Source organism: Branchiostoma belcheri, unplaced genomic scaffold, assembly GCF_001625305.1.
Source record: "Branchiostoma belcheri isolate BF01 breed outbred unplaced genomic scaffold, Haploidv18h27 scaffold23, whole genome shotgun sequence".
NCBI classification, from domain to species: Eukaryota; Metazoa; Chordata; class Leptocardii; order Amphioxiformes; family Branchiostomatidae; genus Branchiostoma; species Branchiostoma belcheri.
Window position 1 is genome coordinate 162,167 of NW_017803824.1, and position 17,503 is coordinate 179,669.

At 39.9% G+C, this 17,503-nt stretch overlaps 1 protein-coding gene across 1 annotated transcript in view; it reads left to right on the top strand.

The window, feature by feature from the left end:
- Positions 1–680: 680 nt before the first annotated feature.
- Positions 681–17,503, top strand: part of LOC109470725 (WD repeat-containing protein 17-like) — a 39,162-nt gene continuing 22,339 nt past the window's right edge. Inside the window, exons 1-2 of the mRNA XM_019769788.1 lie at positions 681–1,176; positions 16,495–16,630. Coding sequence (XP_019625347.1) covers positions 16,508–16,630 — 123 coding nt within the window. The 5' untranslated portion in view covers positions 681–1,176; positions 16,495–16,507. The remainder of the gene's footprint in view (positions 1,177–16,494; positions 16,631–17,503) is intronic.

Sequence of the window (17,503 nt, forward strand, 5' to 3'; positions counted from 1 at the left end):
AGGATCTGGCACAATTTCAAATATCACAAGTGCCATAAAAAGAGGCGGTATCGCTCGTCAAGTAAATAATAAAAGCTGATCATAGTAGTACGGTTTGAGATTTATTTGAACCACCGAAGAGGTTGTTATCGCACCTTATTACCCTCGCTTTTTATACAACATGCCACATTTATCGAACGCGTCTTACGCGATATACTAAGTAACTGCACGGAGGTAACAGAAAAGCAATCACATGGTGACATTTTCGCGACATGCCATGACGAGAAAGGGAGCATGGCGGAGTGAGTGTGCTTATTTTGCCGTATATGTGTATGTTTGGCTGTTCCTTCAACTATCAATTTTCTTATGATTTCTGTTTCGATAAGACTGGAACGAGGCGGTCGCACGGGTCGTTTTATTCTTCATCATCGGTTCGTTCAGACCCTCCCCGATAGCATTAGTGGTTTGTCCCTACAGGTTTACACGTTCGTCTTCATTTTCGTGTCGCATGTAACTACGTATTAAATGTACTAGTATCTGTGGCACCCAACCTACGTGTTAAAACTGTAACGGTTACACGTATTTAAAAAAATTGACATGGTTTCAAACGTTTTTGGACAAAAATAACTTTTTTTTGGAGAAGGGGCCCCACACAGTGGAATTAACGTACTGCCCCCAGTTCTCGCGTTGTTTGACGCGCCACGAGAGTTCGCGCTCGGAACGAAGATGGCGGTGGACTCTTGCAGGTAGTCGCGCATTTCTTCGAACTGTAATAAACTTCTCAGCTCCTCGGGCGGCACGATCGGCGAGTGAACCCTCTACCGGAGGCGGTCGCAAGGCTGGACGGATATCACGTCTCAATATAACCGCTGGAGAAGGCGATTTCTTGCCGTTTTGCCATCGGTTCCAGAGCCGGGGACGTCAGTGTGAAGTGGGCGGGCTTCAGACCGTAACGGAGTGCCGAAGAAAAGCATCCTTGACTCTCGGTGATTTTCTATTCAGCAAAACCCGCCGTTGTTATAATATTCTTACGTGGATGACGTGCCCGTCGCGATGACAATATTATACAGTCCTTAACGTATCATATCATATATCATATCAAGCCTGGAAAGCGAATTTGGAGTGCCATCGTCACTTGGCAGTGTAAACACACACAACGATCGCCGGAAAAAACACGAGAAAGAGCTCCGCATTCTGGTAAGTATCAACCTTAAATTTACGAGTTCCAAACATTCCTACTAGCTTTGTTTACATCTACAGGGTTGCAATGTCGACACGAAACGGTATACCAGCTAGTGATTAATTAGATTATAGGATAATTAACAGCTCAAATTATGATTGGAGAAGGCAAGTGATATCTTTGCACAAGTCATGGCACCTGGGATTCTATATGTTGTTGTCATGATCATTTTCTTATTTGCCCAAGCGTAACGCTCGCACACAATTATACTCCAGTGACCCTACAATTTTAGTACGTAACGTGGTAACAGAGAGACCACTTGTTGTCAACGTTTTTGGTAATTAGATTTAGTTAATTTACAGCCTTAATTAAACAGCGGGAGTGACTCGACAGGAACGCTGGAAGCCTTATAATTAAGGTTAAGTGTAACGTCAATATAAACAAATTGAAAAGTGGAGGGCACTTGTAGAATATTGCAGCAACACAGACCCTCACCTAGTTTTGCTGACATTTTTGCTCTATTGCTAAGATATTATAGAATGTCAGCAAAACCTAATTGCAAATCGCACCCCCTCTTTTGAATTTGAAATTCTGTTGCTAACTCAAAAATACAACAATGGTTGTATCAATTTTTGATGACACTTAAATGTCAATATAATATTTATGCCATAATCTTAAAAACACAAATATGTAGATCCATGTAATGGTTACTGGTATGCTTGCAGTGAAAAAAATAGGTGCACTGTCTGACTGTCAGCTCAATGTGGTTACAAGAGTGCTATCTAAACATACAGTTATGTACAACAAAGGTTTTATTAATTTTTCATGACACTTAAATGTGAAAAAATATTTCACATACCTCATTCGCTCCACATACTCAATGGTTGAACCTGTGAATGGTTATAGGATTTAATGACCAGGCCTTGTGACACCATATGTGATATACACCGAAGAACATGTGGGTCATTAACCCTTAATTAAAACACTGTCCCATCCAATATCACCCTCTGCTAACCATGTGCAACCAACTGTCTTACCCAACCAGAAACCACTTTTTTGTAGTCTCCATGGATCATTCCTACGCCATTCAACAACCGAAATTGATGACTTTGCTCTACACACAAGCAAAATCAGTGAAGCATGTTATTATTGTGCAAAGTACAAATCGAACTGGTGGGAATTTTAATATAGGAAAACTGTAGGAACTTTTCTTGGCCATTTTAGAAATAGAAAACTGTAGATTATTATTATAAACCTAGCCTGTCCAAAGGCCACAATTGATTTTTAAGCAAACATTGCTCTGTGTTTTCTGATGATTAAGCAATGGTTTACTGACATTTATTCACATGAAAATATGGAACTTTTATAAACTGTGGACATCATACATACTTGTAGATATTTTTCATGAGAACTAAGGTGTACGATGTACATTGTACAAGTGTAATGTTTTTTTTCAGCCAACCAAATAATTGCAGCCCATTTGTCTGGTGCAGTGTACAAATGTATTTCCTCCTCACCAACCATTTCCTTGAAAGTTGAAGTGGTCGTTGAGACCAGGTTTATTTGAAGAAGGTTCTCAAGTTTTATAATGCGGAAATAGAGCAAGTCTGTAGTGGTACTTGTCATACATGTGTGTCAAGTGTCACAGACATTTTTTTTCTATTGTTCGGATGGTTCGATGTTATGACAAAATGCTCTAAAAATTTGAAGGATTTTTTTTGTCATTTATAATGACAGCAACAAACATGGGAGATTTAAAAAATTTCAATGCAGATAGTTAATTACCGCAAACAATTTGCAGCCAGAGATCAAAATTAATGATTCAATATTATGATCAATGCAAATTTGAATGGATTTTTTTTGTCATTCACAATAAAAGCAATAAACATGGGAGATTATATTTAAATAACAAACATGGGAGGTTTCAGAAATTCAACACCGATAATTACTGTAACCCATCGCAGCCAGAGATCTAGTCTAGCGCAGATCGCCCTTTCGCTCCGGTGAGTGGGCGTAAAATTGCCCGAACGACCTTTGATAGTTATTCATCCGGCGTTGGCAGAAACGTTGCGGGCAGACTCCTAAGTCCTTCATCCTTCCTTCAATACAAATGAGTACTTCCGACCACCGCCAGGTCCCAGACTGACAAGCTAAGAGACTTGGGAATTGACACAGATTTCCAGACACCTTTGACCCAATTCTGGAGCCATGGTGTGTTCCATATAAGGTCGTGTGTGGGTGAAGAAGTGGGTCAGTTGCCTTGACGCAGGCTAAAGGATTGGTAGAAAATGCGGTTACCGATTGGGTACTCAATTTCACTTAGTATCAGGAACATTTTGACTTCTTGTAATACTGTATGAATGGTTATAGGTTGGTAGCCTGGTTACCAAACCTATCATATATAGCTCCCTAGTCCTACATCCTGTCCTATTTGCAGAGAGGATGTAGGACTTGGGAGCTATGATAGGTTTAGTAAAAAGGGCTAATGCTAGGAGGGACCAGACTTACAAGAGACTTGGGAATTGACACAGATTTCCAGTAACCTTTGACCTACTTCTGGAGCCATGGTGTGTTCCATATAAGGTCGTGTGGGTGTGAAGAAGTGGGTCATTTGCCTTGATGCAGGCTGAAGGATTGTTGGAAAATGCGGTTCCCGATTGGGTACTCAATTTCGTTTACTAGCAGTATCAGGAACATTTTGACTTCTTGTCATACTGTATATATGGATTGTTATAGGCTGGTAGCCTGGTTACCTATACCTTATTGGTACTACGGTATTATAGCTCCCGAGTCCTACATCCTGTCCTATTTGCGGAGAGGATGTAGGACTCCGGAGCTATAAAATAAATAGGTTTGGTAACCAGGCTAATACATATAGGTTGGAGGGAACTTAATTTTGTGGCATAGGAAAGAAAATAACAACAACTTATTCACTCCATCCAGGTATAGAATGCGAATGGGTACCTGACTTCGACTAGGGTCAGGTAAAACTTACTAAAACTTACTAGGGATGGGCTCCACTTTGCAATACCATGCCCTAGACACAGTGAACTAACAACCCACTGCCCCTACAACCTCAAAAAGGCAATTGGTACTAGCTTCATCTTTTTTTGTGGACAGAAATTGTGAAATTACCGGCACGTCTGCATTGCAATTGGATATTGCTGAACCCTTGTCACAGACTGGTGCTGTTTGGTTCGCTGAAAATCCCATTTTCCCATCATGTTGGAAATTACAGTTCAATGCTGCTTCGCCAGTTAGTGACCAAGGACGCGTTGAACAACTCGGACAACGACAAGTGCAGACGAGGAGTTTTATTCCAGACGTGTTTACAACACGGAGTCGGTGTTAGGACTGACTCCTGGAGGGGTCACATAAACTATGAGCGCACGGGCTCATTAGCATAACAAACTCTTAGTGGCGTGATTCCTTTTCTTCTTTCTTTGCTTCTTTCTTTCTATCTTTCTACGGAGGTTAACGTAACGTTTGAAACATATATTAGTATACTGGCTACTACATATGATATGCTTAGTAAAACAAAGTCTAGCTAACTTGAAACTTTAGAACTCAACAGCTCATGTTAAAGTGCACTACTGGAAACCAGTTGCAAACTTTGGTCTTAGTTTGATTAATCATGTTTAAATACAACTGATTATGTTTTAACAAGAGGTAACGAACTAGCCCTGAACTTGGCGGACCTTCTACTATCTTTTATCTATATCAGTATCTAAAACTAGGTCACTAACTAGCCTTGCTAGATGAGTCAAGATAACAAAATATATATCCTACTAGATACTGCATGTGAACATAAGAAAATACATGTATATCATCGTACTACATGTGGGTGGGAGATCACATATCATATTACGAGTGGGTCAGAGTTCAGAATGTTCGTCAAGTAGATGTTCAGGTAGCGATTTTAAATGTTCTGTAACAGGTACAGTTCAGTTCGCGGTGTGGCCGGTACAGTTCGGGTCTAGATGGCGTTATCACGGTGGTGTCTTGGTCGTAGTATGTACTCGCGATCGGCTTCCGGGAGGTGTGGGCAGGCACTCAAGTAGTGGTCGACGGAATGTCTGCCTGATTGCTTGCACAGAGGGCATTCTTTCTTGTTCTGGGGTTGCTGTCCCTGAAACTGTTTGCGGGGATGCTGCAGTCGCAGGGTTCTGATTTCTTCAGTACTGTGTAGTTCATCTAGCAGGGACTTAAGGGCCAATGAAATCTCAGGTTTGATAGAGGCGAGTGTCTTGTGCCTCAACTCTGCTCCATACCTCTGTTTTACTAGGGCAGGGAGATCTGTGTGTAGCATTCTCAGCCATAACAGTACTATCATGTTTTCCAATGATGGAGTGACTTCCTCGTCGGCGGTTACAGCTTCACCGAGATGGGTAATACCCCCCGCCCTGGTGAGTAAGTTGTCGTCTACGGCTGCAGTCAGCCGCTGGAATAAATCTTCCGGTTTCTCGTTTGGTTCTAACTTGACGCTAGCAATGTCCAAAAAGTACCCTCCTGTTGACTGAAAACCGAAGTGAAGCCGTATCGCTTGCCATATATCTGACAAAGAGGTACTTGCCTTGACTATACGGTTACGGGAAATGATGGGGCAGAAGTTAGCTATCTGTCCCAACATGAGGTCCAAGCTGGCCGCCTTCTGCGCCGCTGTTCGCCGTGCGTTTTCTGGGACAGGGTCGGCATCGTTCGCGAGACCGCGGTTCTCTACTCCTTTCTTTTGCCAGGTGAATCCGTCGGTCAGGAAAGGAGCAAATTTGGTGTCGAGGGACAGAACGTACACGAGGTTCGATCGCCAATTCTCGAAGGAGTTGATCGTCTCAGTCTTGGTTAAGCACCACTGGCGCGGAGCTCGAGTGGCGGTCGCCATGATGTCAGAACAAAGAACAAAGGAACTGACCGAGAGAAGCACGTGCGTTCGTCTGGGCGATGCAGGAACACGCCTTGTTTTGGTGCAGTTCGGTTGCGGACCCGGCGCAAGCTGTCTTCCTAAACGAAGGTTGGCCCAATCCGTCCGGTGCGGGGAACTCTCTTGGTTCGGTCGCCAACCGGCACGAAATTGTCCTCTTCGGGGAAGGGCTGCCCGGATGCGTGGTTGAACTCACAAAGGAACAAGATGGCGGGCGCGCTGCACTACCGGATGTGGCCGGAGACTGTCGATTCTCCGCCGGCTGGAATAACTGTGGACAGTCCTCCCGGTTGCGTCTTGGAGCCCCGTCGGTCGCCTCCCTGGGTGTGCCGTCGCCGAAAGTGGTTCCGCATGGAATGTGGCGAAAGGCTGGGGGTCAGGGAAGACTTGCTGACCTCGGGTGACTCTTTCTGCGGTCAAAGGAGGGTGTCTGTCCGCCTCGCTGCGTGTCGCTCTCCGGATGCTTTAAGGTGCGATCTCTTGGACGAAGTTTTGACGAAGCATGGGTTGGACGTTTCCCAGCGCTGCCGCCACGCCAGTTAGTGACCAAGGACGCGTTGAACAACTCGGACAACGACAAGTGCAGACGAGGAGTTTTATTCCAGACGTGTTTACAACACGGAGTCGGTGTTAGGACTGACTCCTGGAGGGGTCACATAAACTATGAGCGCACGGGCTCATTAGCATAACAAACTCTTAGTGGCGCTTCTGAAATGTTCTTGTGATTGAATCAAGTCGGGTGCACGGGCAATTCATCTCAAGTAGGGACTACCAGACAATTACGTGCAATAAGCCTAGGATGTGAGTGTGCAACACTATGACTTTTCAGGGCTCGAAATACTGGGTGCATGCACCTTAGTGCACCCAAAATTGGAGCTGAGCCTGTGTACCCAATGTTTTTTCAAATATGTACAAATATTTTTGTAGGTATTTTTGTTCATATCAAATGTATATAGTATGCAGGATATTCTTGGCATCTAAGTGTCAGAAAAATAATAAAATCTTTGTTGTAGTACGTGTTTATTACTGTTTAAGATTTTGAAGTTAGCTCCCATTTCAGATTCAAGCTCAGAAGAGGAGCAGTAAGATCTGTAATTAAGTTTTGTTTTATATTGTGTACCCCCAAAAAATTTTCTGCACCCAATTTTTTAGGTGGGGTGCACCAGTGCACCTATTCCCAAAAATGAATTTTGAGCCCTGAACACTATGACTTTTGGACTTGATGTGATGTGCATTGTGATTTTGAAATTGGGGTCAGGACAGAAATCGAAAATGTTACCAGGGTCCAATGGTTAGACCAATATTATAATTACCAAGCAATCATCTACACGTGACCACAATTGTACATGTGGTAAATCTTGATAAAATGTCTCATATGGAAAAGAAGGTGTACATTGTACATAATTGTAAAGTTGAAGTCAGGACAGTGAACGTTTAGTGTATAACTATAACTATAAGACGGTACCAATGTCATTTACTAAGCTTTTAAGTTTTACTTGTACCATTAGACAGAAAACATGTCTATAAAATTTGGTATAAACTGCAATTACACACCTTGACAAGGCGACTGATTGTTTGAAACTGCTTTCATGTATCTATCTGATGATCCAATAATAAAAGATGACAGTATCTAATGCCCTTCAAGTATCATCACATTACAGTAGGGAATATCCTAATTGCAGGATGTCTGAGCCTGTACATTTCAGATTATACAGGATTAGTTTTAGACAGGTATATATATCATATGTACGCCTGTTACAATACCCAATCCTATGTTCTGTTCAAACATTAGCTTTCTTAACAATGTTTTGGTTACTTTTCCAGAAGAGAAGGACCTTAAGGTGGTTGACCTTACAGTTTTTTACATAGGCAAATAATTTCGTCAGGATTAGTTTTAGACAGGTATATAATGTATACCTTTAACAATAAAAAATCCTCTGTCCTGTTCAAACATTAGTCTTACACTAGTAAGTTACAGTGTTTTAGTTACTTTTATCAAGGAGAGAGACCTTAAGGTAGTTGACCTTATGTTTTTTTTCTTAACAATGTTTTGGTTACTTTTCCAGAAGAGAGAGACCTCAAGGTGGTTGGCCTCAAGGTTTTTACATAGGTGAATAATGTCGTCAGCTTGGTCAATGATTGATTTTAATTCACAACCACTTGAAGAAAGAAAGAAGAAAAGCAAGAAAGAAAGAAGGAAATTAAGAAAGCAACAGCCGGTATTTCGATGACCATCTGTCACCTTATAATCATGATAATTGTCCTGACAGGTGAAGATGACAGACAGTCATTGAAACCTCAGCCCTTGTTTAACAAGTGGTTGTGAGTGAAAAACTTGCTATTTAGCTTTTTACATAGCACTCAGGTGTAAAGTAGCTTACTAACAGCTTTTTACTGAATTGAATTGAAGTAGGTATTACTTTCAGATGAGAAAATACATTGTCAACACTTAATTGTTTGTTTCGCATCACTGGTAAACTACCTTCAGGCACAGCACACCAGTTTTGTATGTAACAATAATAAGTGCAAGCTGTGTAAGATTCAAATTGTACTGTAAGTGTTGTGGGATCTTGAAGTGCTTGAGGTGTGGCTGTCCTCAAACATAGATAGGACCTCTGGCTTTACGTCATATCTGAAAGGATGTCCCTAACCGAAGCTTCAAAAAGCTAGGTACTCATTTTCACCTGAGTGGAGTAACAAAACAGGTGCAAAGTGCCTCTCCCAAGGGAATAACACTGGGGCCTGCCAGGGATTCGAACCCAGAACCTTCAGATTCTGTCAACAACCCTAACCACAAGCAAGACCACACCTTGTCACCTCAGACCAACTTGCCATCTCTGTCACCTGTGCTTAAGGACAAGTTAACCTGTGTGTAAACAGGTGAGAATTAAGGGTTACCAGTCGTGACAGGTATGACTGTGACCACACCCATCTAAGTCATACCACACCCATGTAAGGTACATATTGTACACTGAGAGATGCCTGCTTCTATTGTTAGGGACTGTCTGTATAGGAATGCAGCTTATTTGGATCAGGGAAGTTATAATCTCTTTGTTTGGATAAAGTATTGGCCATTTTATCCCTTAGCTGGGGATTATATGATTTAGATAACATTTGTGCAAAAGACCTGTATTCCTGATATCAAACATAACAACCATATACATGTAAGTTACTAGGTGAAGATACAGTAATTGTAACTTAGGTCCCATAGCCTTTTTGAGGCTGTAAGGGTAGTGGGTTGTTAGTCCACAATATTGTCTAGGGCAATGTATCGGAAGGCTGAGCCCATCCGATCCCTCTCCTTCCACTGCCTTTTACCTCCCCAACTGAAGTCAGGTAACCAATTTTTCACCTGAGAAGAGTTCAGAGGAATGTTATGCCTTTCCTAATGCAAGGACACAACAACGTCTAGCTGGGTTTTGAATTCAGATGTTAGATGGAAATTTGTTTGGTCTTTCCTGAGCGGTCGGGAACACCAAAGGCTATAGCTACATGTAGGGTCAGTCGGTATTTGCTATGATCAATTGGGTAACCGGAAACACAACATTTTTTCTTACGCCTTATCAGAAGTCACCCATACCAGACCGTGTTAAGCCACGGTGCCATTCAGTCACCTAGAAACTTATTACGTAGGGTGAAAATACCAGTTGATTATCGAGATAAAAGCACAAGTGTTAAGCAGTACCAACAAATCAGTGGAGAGTAAACCAAAGCACTCAGCGACTCTATTTTGCATGCAGTGCGTAGAGAAAAGATTTGGTCGCCAATTGCATAGCTGTGGCCACTGTGGGTAGGAAAGGTTATCAGTTACGTGCTGGACTGCCCAATATTCAGAGTACTGTAGATCCGGAAATGTTCACAATGGTTTTATTTTTCACGGTTTTTGCAGTGATTTCTACATTGTGAATAAATTCATGGCACACCATAAATAGTATGACTACTGTACTACAGAATTGTTTTAAACGCAAATTTAAAACAGTGAAAACCTCATTTTGCTCTGACCAGAACTTTGGACCACTGCGAAATTAAATGTATTTCACAGTGGATCAGAATGGAGTACATGTATATCTATAATGGGTTGTTGCGATTCTAGAAATTACTTCTGAGGTCCGTAATGCACTTTTGACTCTGTTGCCAAAAGTCAGCCAGGGGCTATTCAAATGATTGGACTCTGATATGATTATGGGGTTTCCTGTTTTGTGCTGTTCGTACGTCAGTGTATGTCAAAAAATAGAAATCGCATCTATACTCAATTATCAGTGATAAAGCAGTACATGGGCAGTAATTCATTCGTCCTTGGCAATTTTCAGAAAAATATGAATATGAAGCAACAGGGTAAAAAAATAAAATTATGGCAAGCAACCAATTACAGTAAACCTTGGAACATAAACTCAGTCGTCATTTTAAAACTAATTGTACAATTTAAAAAAATATGTATTTGAAGCAACGAAAAAATATTATGGCATGCAACCAACCTCATCCTAGTACTATTATATTTAAACAGTAAACCCTGGAACATGGAACTCAACCTGACTATACATAAATTTAATTAATTTAGATTTAAAAGAATCCTACATCCTTTCCGCAAATTTACGGAGAGGATGTAGGACTCAGGAGCTATAATACTAGGTCTAGCAACCAGGCTACATCATTGTGTATTCCTCTCTACTGTTCCAAATGGTGGATTTATCCTCTGGTCCCGTGCTGTAACCTTGCCTGGCTTAGGGCAGACTCACTGGTGCATGAAGGAGATATTACCTAATGTACTGGATGTAGGGCCTCAACAGGAGAACATCCCACCACATGATGATATAACTGACCTACATGTAGGTGAACAGCTACTGTAAAATCTGTTTCTGTTCGAGAAACTTAAATTCCGTAGCAAGAGCTGAAAATAACCTGAGTTAGTTGTGTCGTAGATTGTAATTATGGTTGAAAAAAAAGCATCGCAATGCAGACTTTGAAATAGACCTGACTTTGCAGTAAGTGCTCACTGTGAAAAATACAGACATAAACCATTGCAGATATAAATTTCATAGCATGAACTGAAAATGAAGAGTGTGTGGTGGTGTCAATTTTGCGGTTGAAAAAAAAAAAAAACAATTTTGCAGTTCTTGCAAAACAGAATTGCAGTAAGAGCTAACTGTGAAAAATCCAGACATAAATGCACTTCAAATGTTTAAGAACTTACAGTGATGAAGTATAGCTACAGCTACAGTCATGTAAGGCAGCCACATCCGGTATGGCCAAATTTACGAAGACACAACACAACAAATCATTGAACAAATGTATGCATATGTAGGTTATATGTGGGTGTGTACAAACATCTACTTAATAGATGGATCTCGGTTGAAAGCAATTGCGACTTATCTGGGACGAAAACAGGATGCCAGAGGACTTGAAGTATTCACAAAATTTACAATTCCTTCTGCTGCAAAAAAATCCCAGATTGTCTTTCCATAAAATAATGCCTCAAGCCTGTCACTTGGGAATGAGTTAAAAATATAGAGGAGATTTAGACTGAAACCTAAAAAGCATCCTAAGGCTAAACTATACATTTATAGAACATAAATGTAAGCTGTTTCATGTGACAAGATACTGAAGCTACTATCTGTTATACTGGTTTTATAGTTCAGGAGATGAAACATGAATAAAACTTGAAACAAGCCCATCCTGTTAGTACATACTTCGGCCAGTACGATAAAATCGTGGTATTTTATGTATCCTGATCTTTTTAAGGTAAAATGCGGTAAGGTCCAGGTGGGACAAAGTGGTTATATGGGCCTCTATGCAAATTTATGCAAATTAGGCAAAAATACCTTAGACAGAAAATAACGCAGCTTAATTTGAGTATTACATGAATGTCTGACTGACATCAAACTTAAAAGAAATTTATTTCCCATTTTCTATTCCTCTTCTGAAAATCACCGCCTACAGACTATCTAAATGGGCTTTTCCCACATTTTGAAATGTGTTAGTTTATAGTAATAGTAGTATGAGTTCAGGGGCAGCGATCCTGCCATATTTACACAGATTGATTGATGTGAAAAGAAAGAAGACTCTGTGCAAATCATATACTGCCCGGCATGTTTGCCCAGCACTACATGGTGCTTCTGGCTATGCAGAATCTATAGAATGTCCTCTTCAGCCTTAGCCTTGCTATGCATGGTACCAACATGGTATTGTTACACTGGATGTTGACTTACACGATTTAACATACTGTAAATATGGAAACTTTCGCAGTGAATTTATTTTGCACTAATCTCTTACTGCAAAAATATAACACAGCGATTATGTGTTGTATAGTTCTACAGTAATACAGAATTGTGTCAATTGCAAACTTGAAATACCCTGAAAACTCCATTTTCGCTCATACCATGGAGTAAAACCACTGTAAAAGTAACACATTTTACGGTAACATGTACATGTTATTGTAAGAGTCTGGATGTTGACTTAAACATGAGTTAAGGTAGCCAACTTGTTTCCTGTCACAACACTGAGTAGAATTGTGTATAGCTGTAACAAAACAAAATTAAAATGCACTAAGAAGCAAATCTGTTTACAATTGTAATGGAAATGAATTTCATACCCAGCTTATTTTTGGTATACTAATTACTATAATGCTTTCATTCTCACCAAGTCTATCCATACATGGAAATTCTCACAGCTCTTTTGTCACCTTAAATCTTGTTCAAAAGCAACTAATGACGTGCCCTTGAATTCGAAGATTTGTTTATTTACCTGCTACCATGGCAACACACAGTAGAGGTAATTAGGTCTTGACAACGTAGCCTAGTTTGTTTATGTTTTGTTTGACAGTGACTTACAGTGTTGTAGAAAGCCAAGCTGTTGGGCTCATGGCTCAGAAAAAATGTTGTTTGTGTTGATAGAAAGAAATTTGTTTTTACGAATCGATTTATATACGTCAAGCAGTATTTTGCAATTTCATGTGAAAATTTTTGTTTTTGACACAGAATTGTGATATTACATATATATGTAGATGGTAACAGTTATAATGCAGCAAATAAAAGTCATACACCTATATATGTACATAAACCCTGTTAGTACATGGATCAGTGCAGGTTAGGTGCAGGTAGACATCAGAAATACCGGCACAGCTCCAATTTTACCTGCATTAACCTGCATATGCAGGACTGGTGGTATTATTTTACCAGTAACTTTTTCTTATGCATTCTGTGGCCTTGGTACAGCAACAAAAGACATGTTAACTATGATTATGAAGACTAAAGGCTTATGATGGTTCCTCGTTCCCTTACAATGTAAGATTTCTTGTGGGAAAGTTGAAATCACTTTTGACATGTTACAGAAAGAAGAAAACTGTTACCAATGATTATGAAGACTAAAAGCTTATGGTAGTAACTTGTTCCTTTATAATGTAAGAACTAAGATTTCTTGTGGGAAAGAAAATCGCTTTTGACATGTCACAGAAAGAAGAAAACTGTTACCTATGATTATGAAGACTAAAACTTAGTAAAAGCTTGTGATAGGTACTTGTTCCTTAATAATGTAAGATTTCTTGTGGGAAAGTTAAAATCACTTTAGACATACTACAAAAAGAAGGAAATTCTTTGGTGGGAAAAGCCATTTAACTGATTAATAACCCCTTTCAGACAATACTTGAAGGTTGACACATTTAAACCTACAAGGTAAGAACTTGTGCTCGGTTTGAACAGCAAATATAATGCTGTAGCATTTGTTCTGTGTCCTGATTGGTCAGTTTTTTCTTTAGGTAATTGCTTTAAGTATTTGTATACATAAAGACTATAGTGCTACATACATTGACTAAAAATCCTCTGGACTGGTGGTACTTTAAGTGCAAGCAAGAATGCAGAGGTTGAACCAGCACAGGTATGTGTTTTGTTTTTTGACTGAAAGGGCACATGAAAAAAATACGCAAACGTGCTTTATACGACCGCTTTGCGATTTCTCCTCCACGCATAACAATTTATTTCATAGATGACATTTTCTTCTTGGTATGTTCATCTTGTAGGCCTAGGGAAATATGTGTTTCTGATTCAGTCCTAAAAAAAATAGGGTTGGTAGTTCAGGACAATGGCTCACACTGTCTCTAGGACCCCGCTCTCTTAGGAATCTTAGGCACCTTTTAGACACACTCACACTCACTGTCCGGTTTATCGTCTGTCGTTCCCCGTCTTCCGAGGGTTAGACGTGCTTGCACAATACATCTGGGGCTTGATGGCAGCACGCCATGCACTTGTCTCTGTCTTGTGGGTTTGAAATGTCTTATGGCCTATAAATGTCAGCGGGTTTTTGTCAGGGTCAGTCAACGTCGGAAACCAGAAAGTTAAGTAAGTAAACACAACATGTCTTTCCTACTAGTAGGTCTTAGTATTCAGCCCAGCGTAGCGTACGCCTTTCTAGACTAGTATTTCGTCTGACTGTTAACATTGCCTCCAGCATAGTGTAAATATAGATTGTCTTGCTGACATTTCCATGAATCTTGTAAGCCTGATAGGCAGCCATTCAGCTATATATTGCCTGGTTTTCTCAGTACCAGGGTTTACAATAGATTCAGTTCTCAGAAGCTAAGTCTGTGCTAATAGGCTGAAGGCCACAACGCCAAAAATATACCTGTTTCACGTGTCAGTGGTAAGTAGATATTAAATGATCAGAAAGATTTATGAAAAAAATGACCCCATTGGAGACCAAAAGAGCGGTCCATGATGATGACGATTGTCTTGAAATTCATGATAAATTGAGTACCACCAAAAAACAAATGGAGGATTGACCAAATGCCTTTTTTTTACATCAGATATACACATGTACAAGGTATCTGTCTTGCATTACTGTAGAATGTAGACTAAGTCTAAATGCATTCAATTTTGCAGTCTGAGGAAAAAGGGATTTTTTGTGGTGTTTGAAGTTCACAGCTGAAGTGGTATTCTGTTGTCATACAAAATGACTATATTTGTGGTGACACGATTTTGTGTTGGGAAGACACTGAAAAACTTAAAAAAAACACCATTAACATTTTATGATTTGCAGTATTTCAGAAAATGGAAGACAGCTATCAGCTGCAGTTAGAGTCAATTCCGCGTCACCGAGTGGGTTGTTATTGTCATTATTTAGAAATGTAATAGCAAATTTTCATCAAGTTCAAGCATAGATGCAATTTGCCTGTTGGTAAAAACCTAGCTGTATGAAAACTGGGTTCGTTGACTTTTTCCTGTGTGTATAAGTCATAGTTCTCACACAATCAGTTTTTGCCCACGTGTAAATTGGGTCATAAACCTGAGAGTGACATATTCTGTTTTGCATATTATTCTTGTGAAGGTGACTGACCTATAACAAGGTCGACAACATCACTGATAACATAAAAATACACTATGATTTTCACCACATTGTGATATTTTGCCTGTGGCTAAGATCTTTGATCTATATGATTGGGTGAATCAGTATAAACAGAATATAATCAAGGATCATACTAATTACAGTAAGTTACCAACAGGTCCCACTGGTGTTTTGATCTTCGATATGACTCTGACAGCCAATTTCTTACCAGTCAAAAAAAGATAATGATACAAGAGTCACAATACTGCAAATGCACTTAATTTCGCGGTGGTTATGTCTTGCGGTAGGAGTGAAAGGGAGGTTTTTGCAGTGTTTTAAATTGCAGTTGAAACTATTTAAATTTTATAGTACAGTAGTCTTACAGTTTCCGGTGCCATGACATGAATTTACTGACACCAAACGACCTATTATGTCTAACCTTTTCAGGATGCAGGCAAAGCAAAGGTGATGATGCTCCTACTGTACTCAGTGGCAGTGAGTGCCATTTTACAATAGTTCTAGCCAGGGAAAAACAAGTTTTTGAACAGTCCTCAATCCTTGGTTAATATCATTGGACAGGTACTTAAAGGCAATTGACTCTTTCTTGTTCTTTTCTAAACTGGTTTTAGGTACTTAGTTGTACGGCCATGTTCCTAATTATTTGTCCTTGCTGTAAACTCAGGTTGGACTGTTTGCTACAGGCTACCAGTCTGGGTCTGTTTACAAAATATGCATCTGTGTGGTAAATCCTGTTTATAATAGTAAAAATACTAATGTCATATTTGTCCTTGTTGTAGACCCTGTGACAGGATGGCCATGTTAAAACAGGTTGTGCCGTTTGCTTCAAGCTGCCAGCCTGGGTCTGTTTTCTAGACATGTGTCTGATTGCTAAATACCTATTTATGATAGTAATAATGCTAATTTCATATTTGTCCCTGCTGTATACCCTGTGACAGGATGGCCATAATAGAGCAGAATTTGGACTGTTGGCGGCTCAGGCTACCAGCTCTGGTCTAAGACACATTGAGTTGTGTTTTACTGTAAGTTTTAATACTGTTACTGTTTATAATATTTAATAATAATGGTATATTTTTTGTTACTACAGACCCCGTGACAGGATGGCCATGCTAAAGCAGGTAGGCCTGTTGGCGGCGGGGTGCCAGCCATGGAACACCAACGTCTGTTCAGCCAGCAAGGACCGCTTTGCCTACTGTGCAACGTTAGCTATCTACATCTACCAGGTGTTTTATTTTATTACACCTACATAGAGTTGAGAGCATTGAACAGAAGTCACATAATATGCTTATATATATAAAGGATCCTTCGCTCATAATCACAAAGTTGAGGTGACAAATACAAAATGTAATAGTGGACATAAAATGAAAATGGCTGGCACACCAACAGAACCTAGTATAATGTTAATGTAAGAAATGAAATCTTCTAGAAAGTAAAATGAAATTGAACACAATATCGAAGATACGGCAATTTGTAGAATCTATCAGGTATGGAATTCTTTCTACCCGAGTATCCTAGCTAGCTTGAAATATTTTTTCCGGCATCTCAATTTTGTCGAGCTATGCAACAATCTCAGGGAGGAATTTTTAAGATTCTAGACACTGACTGAAACACATTTCCTGTATTTTGAGGTGCAAATGTTGCTGGTAAACTAAGCTTAGTTTAATGACATTTCTTCCTGTGCCGATTTTTGGCCGGCAAAGATGACGGATTGGGCAAAATTTTTGTCCATTGAGTAGCAAAATTCTGTCAAATGACAGAAACACGTCGTTGGATGCGGGCTAGAACATTGCTTTCTATTCATATGCCATCAAAATCCTGCAACAGAAACTTATATACACAAGAAAGGTGTTTTATGTTTCAAAATTCTAATTCTAACATAAAATTCTAAATTCTATTTTTTTAAAAGCTAAAGCGTCCTTTTAAATTAAAATGTGTGCAAGAGACACGACACAATATATTCAGAGCAGTTGACATCAGAAAAAGGCCTTAGGCAACAGTTGGTCGGGTAACTGGAAACACAACTTTCTGTTTCTAAGGCCTTACTGTAGCTAGTAGATTTGAGCCCTGCTTTTGATATTGAATTTCATGGTCTCGAC